Consider the following 5,953-nt stretch of genomic DNA (forward strand, 5'->3'; position numbering starts at 1 on the left):
AACCCCAAAACCACCATGCAGTGATTTAATTAATAGGCACTGACAACAATAAAAATTGCCAAACAACCCTCACATTCTAACAACCACAATTCACTAATAAGCCTATATATTAGTGTACAAAAAATTATTAACATGAAAATATGGTATTAATTCTATACATATATTTATATCATATTTTCATCTTCTCTAGTCAAAAGTAAAACTGATATAATTCAAAATCTGGAGATATTGCAGAAATAGGAGAAAGCGAGAAGGGCAACAGTGATAACACCTGAGACCATCTTGTCTTACATTCACCCTCCCTTTACCACCGGAACTTGCCTCTACTGGAATGGGATCCATCCCTCCGCAGTTTTCATTGCATTTGTCATAGACCAGTCTCAGCTTCCGGAAGAGAATAGAAAGCTGGCGAAGGTGGTCCTGGAGCTTCGCTAGCCGATCTTGGTATGTTCCAGTATGGTACGTGACACCATTTGGGAGCTTATCAGGCAAAACAAAACAACAAAAATAAAGAGTAATGAAAATCAAGACTTTCTATAAGTAAAGAGAGCAAACAAACAATCTTAAGTACTGCATAAAAGCAAACAGTTCCTCAGTTAATCAAGTGCAAGTTTAAGAATTTAAGAGTATCCGTGCTCGTTTCTCAGCTCCTTGGCATACTGTTTGTGCTGTAAAACGCACCCAGAAAGAAACTTGTGATAAGCCCCTCTGACCAGGTGAAATACCTTCCCCCTCTAATTTTTAAAGTATTACTTTAAAAACGTACAATTCTAATATTATTTACTATTACATAAAGGCAGCAAGTAGCTGGACTCAACTAGGAAGTGAAAAGTAAAATAAAATTTTAAAAAAAGAAGAAAAGAAATAAATGAAGACAGGACTTTTTAATATGCTGTTCCTGTTGCAAGTAATCTCAAGGTACCTTAACTGTGATAATTAAGATACTCAAGGCACACAATGAAATATAAAGTTGTCACCAAAAGTTTTCTTTAAAAATAACATATAGCAGGAGATATAATGCACATTGATCTGAACTTGAACATCATTAATAAATTATTATAAGTAACTGCTCTGATCAACTGTCCTGATGCTTATGCGTTTTTAATTCAGTAATTTTATCAAAAGAAGCCAAATGTATGTAATGAAATGATAAAAATCACAGAAAAATGGAAATCAATCATTATTTATTTAGAACTAATAACTAAATACGTGCCTTTTGTGCCTTCCTGAAACTCATGAACAAAATCTTCCTTTCTCTGTACAACTGTACATTTTATTCCCACAGTCTTATCTGTGCAGTCATCCTAACATAAGCATTAAAAACATTTACATCCTATTTTCTAATATACAAGGTGCTTTCATTATAAGCACTTGCCCTTATACTTGGGGGTTAAAGTGATAAAACTAACTACTTACTGTCTAATAGCTAGATCAGTCCAGTTCTTCTAAACCTCAGTTCATTTTTCTTTTTCTTTAAATAGATGAAATAAAAATGAAAAACAAAAAAGTTCCTGATACAATGTTTGGAGAAAAAAGAAAATAGGACACACTATTGTTATAAGTAAGGTAAAACCATAAACATGAAAAAAAGACTGGAAAGGCTTACATAGCTGATGAAAGATATATTAAGGAGATAGTCTTGTATAATTTACTTTATTCTTTTTTTACTTTCAAATTTTCTATAATGTTATGGTTTATAAGATAAAGAGATGGATCTTCTGAAATTAATTTGAATGAGATATTGTTAGGATTTTCAGAAATTCTTAAGCATTGAAACTTTCTGAGGACAGTGTCTCAAAGATAAAAAATACCAAAGGATGAATTAGTAAAAATAGTTTAAAGGAGAAAGGCATTAAAAGTTCACCACCCAGTACAATGGAGGACTTATCCTCTTAAGCTTTCCAACTTATGAACTTTCACAAACACTAACAATCAAAGAAATGTTTCAAAGGATCCCCGCTTTCCAGTTTGGGTGCTAGTAAGGAGTATAATGATTGTATCTTACATACAGAAGCACAAGGACCTTTCCTGTAGCATTGACGAGGCTGACTACTTTGCCCATATTTTCTACTTAGTGAAGACTGGAACTTAGTCACTTTTGTATCACTGTATTTAGTACAGTACTGACAAACAGAAGGTTTTAAAGTGCAGTCTAACTTATTTTACTTTAATGTTATTTTCCCAATATATCTATACTTAAAATTCACTTAGAAGTGTGTGCATGTAAAAAGAACTCTCAATAGATTTTTTCACAAAGGAAAACAAAATCATTTTGAAATGCAAATAATCACCCTCCTTAAATTCAGCTACTTAGTAAGTTTGGGTATCAGTTTTCATATACAACATCAGCTTCTCAAAGAAAGGAATAATTAATTCAGTCAAAAAAAATTACTGCACATTCTACATGTGTCAGGCGCTGTCCTAGAAACTGGGTTAGAGATGTTCTGATACTGCAGAGTATAAGTTATTATAGTGCCTAAGAGCCCTTGTTATTCACTGTAGTGTACATATTTAGCTGGAAAGCTCATCAATAATCATCTCCCTCATGAATGCTAATGAAGGCCCATAGATATATGATCATACCCCAGATACCAAAAAGGCATTCAACTAAATTCAATATCCATTCTTAAATATAAAACTCATACTAAACATTCCCCAGTGTGATAAAATACATTTATCCCAGTTAAAAAGTAAGCACAGCACCACGATTAATATGGAAACATTAAAAGCATTCTCAATGAAGTCAGAAACAGAACAGGATGTCTACTAAGACCACTAATATTACTAGTGAACACTATTCTGGATGAACTGGCCAATGCAATTAGAGAGGGAAAAAAGAAAAAAAAAGTTAAAAAGAATGTGGTATAATCATCACTACAGAAGATATGAGAAAGTGCTACTATCAATAAAAGAATTCAAGAAGGAAGTGGGTACAAAGTTAAAGTATAGAAAACAATAGTTTGCTTTTCATATACAAAAACAAAAGAAAATGAGAAAGGAAAAAGACCCTATTTACAATAGCAACAATAAAGACAAAACATCTAGGAAATAAATTTTTTAAATTCCAAGATAAAAATGAAAACTTAGAATACTTCATAGGGACACAAAGGATATTCCATGGTCTTGGTTATTAAGACTCAACATAATAGTGATGTCTCCAGGTTAAATGAGCCTATTAAAAACGTGAACAGGCTCTCAGAACTAAACAAGCAGATTGTAAAGTACATGTGGAAAAATAAGCAAGAATAGCCAGGGCAATTCTGAAAAATAAGTATAAACACATTATAGAGCCTCAATAAATAGAAGCTTGGCATTGCATAAGAGACAGGCAGCTAAGTGAATAGAACAGAATAGAACATCCAGAAATAGACTTATTTGTATAAAGTAGCATCTGAAATCAATGAGGAAGGAAATAAATTATTCAACCAACCTTTTGGAAGAAGTAAGGCCAGGGCCATGCCTCTCACTTTATTCTAGGCTAAATTCCATCTGGGTCAAAGTTTTAAATATAAAAATTGAAGCAAATGTTCTATGAAGAGAGATGATCAAATTCATTCCAAATAGGAAAAAACAGATTTTTACCCATCCAGTGATCAAAGATCCAAAAATATAACTCACTCTGTTAGAGCCCAGTTATTGATCTTGGATATGGCAGCATAAACTGGTACAACCCCATGGAGGGCAACTGTTCAAAATATATCTAATTATAGAAGCACATAGCCATTTCTAAGAATTTATCCTACAGGCACTTGTGTATTTATGCAGAAGGTTATTCACTGCAGCCTAACAGTCAGAGATGAAAAGCTATTTAAATGCCCTTCACTGGAGAACTGGTTAAATAAATTACAGTATTCCCATGCAGTGAATTACTGTACTCTTTAAAAAGAAAAGGAGTTATTTCCTGTATGAATATGAATAAACCCCAAAACATACCAAATCAAAAAAAGCAAGGTGCAAAATGTGTGTAATATACTGTTATCTGTGCAAAAGGGATGAAAATAAAAGAATATACATTTGCTTAAACAAGCACAGAATATCGGGAAGGATACACAAGAATAGTAATAAAAATCATTAACAATCATTGCCTGCAGAGAAAGGGGTAGATAGCTAGCAGAGAGGGGAGGAAGGCAGAATGTTCACTGTAATGTCCTTTTTTATTTCTGAATTTTGAATGTATTACATATTCAAAGAAGTTGTTTTAAAGAGGTAAAGGATAATAAACAGAACCAAAGCAATACTTCCTTACGGAAGGATTCTCAACTGGGATCAAGAAGGGATCCTTGGGGAAACATCTCTTAACCCGCCTGAAATTTTATTCAAAATGTATATATGTGTATTTTTCTTAGAAGAGAGTCATAGTTTTCATCCCATTCTCAAAAAGCCGAAGGACACGTAATAAAGAACCACTTCTCTAGAACACTTAGAAACAATCTCAGCAGTCTGTATTTATGCCACTTTGTCCTTTTTTATTAGCAATGTAGAAGATCATTTTTAAAATGTGAATACTCTAAAAAATGTATCAATAAATAAGTTACATGTAGTCCTGTGGGTACCACTACTACTTCTAGCTTCCTTTAAATGAAGGGGCACCCTGTTTCTTTTATAGCGAATTGTAATATGCTCAGCGGGGCTTAGATGAGTTAAACCACAGAACTCACACTTACAGGGCCACAGAGTAGTTAACTATCCGGCTCTTACAAATTGGTTTTTGAGGGTTATCAAAAACCACATGTAATCTAGTTAGTCATAGTTTTTTGAAAGTGTTTAGTTTTTTTCTGTGTTGGTCACAGATGTGTATCATATCTCTTTTAATGCTAATACTTGTTTGATAGCAAGTCAGAACTGTAAAGAGGTTAACAGGAAAAGCTACTAGTCATGTGTGATGTTGGGTAAATTCTTCTCTCTTTGAGCCTCTGTTTCCTTAACTGTGAAACAGATAAAAATACTCCTTAGAATTGTTCTTACAACAGTGTACCTGACAAAGTACTTGATAAATATTAGCTATTAGTTTTCCAGTCCTAATTCAGTGCTTTGCATACAGCATGCTAAAAATAAGTGCATTTTTGATTCATGGTTGGGAATCCACGAATATGGGGAGGGCTGACAAATGTTATATGGGGTGTACTCTGATATAAAATGGATTTTATCTGAGGAATATTTAGTCCAGAATTTGGTCTATTATGCACTTTTCTATGTATATAGCAACATGGTATAAAATGTGACCAAAAATAAAGTGCTGTATATATTTTTTAAAGTTATATGGAGATTTTTGATTGCATGGGTAGTTGGCACCCATTAACTCCGCATTATTCAAGGGTCAGCTGTATTTGCTAAATTCTGAGAGATCATTTAATACATACTTAAATCATTTTAGGTATTAATATATTAATTTTAAGTAATTGCCAAAGATTTCTTATCTTAGATTGCCTTTGTATTGTTTCAAAGGCTTATTGACATGGTCTTCAAAGATTTCTAAACAACTCTATTACTTCTAAAATGAGAAAAAAAATCTCAAGAACTTAAAAAAAGGCAATAAGCCACTCTTTAGTGCACCTGTAGGAATAAGAATTGTAAGAGTCTGACGACCTGATTTCAAATTTACCTTGTCATTGGCCAACTTTGGGCAAGTTACCTTACCTCTCTGAGTCACAGAATCCTCACCCATAATACCAGAATGATACCCACATCACATAATAGTAACATGAGCAAGCATTAAAAATGGGTTAGCAAGTATGGTGATTACTAGAGGGAAAGGGGGGCTGGGGCTGGTAGAAGAGGTAAAAGGGGGATAAATGGTGATGGAAGGAGACTTGACTTGAGGTGGTGAACACATTATACAATATACAGATGATGTATTATAGAATTGTACACCTGAAACCTATATGATTTTATTAACCAAAGTCTCACCAATAAATTCAAAAAAAATAAAATAAAATGTATTAAAAAAAAGAAC

General features: G+C 33.2%; 1 protein-coding gene across 1 annotated transcript in view; it reads right to left on the reverse strand.

Moving 5' to 3' along the window:
* The window catches only part of MED30 (mediator complex subunit 30), a 17,978-nt gene that overhangs the window by 10,034 nt on the left and 1,991 nt on the right, over positions 1 to 5,953 (reverse strand). The window contains exon 2 of the mRNA XM_006769107.1: positions 322 to 480. Within this exon, the coding sequence (XP_006769170.1) occupies positions 322 to 480 (159 nt within the window). The remainder of the gene's footprint in view (positions 1 to 321; positions 481 to 5,953) is intronic.

Source organism: Myotis davidii, unplaced genomic scaffold (genome assembly GCF_000327345.1).
Source record: "Myotis davidii unplaced genomic scaffold, ASM32734v1 scaffold1, whole genome shotgun sequence".
Classification (NCBI taxonomy): domain Eukaryota; kingdom Metazoa; phylum Chordata; class Mammalia; order Chiroptera; family Vespertilionidae; genus Myotis; species Myotis davidii.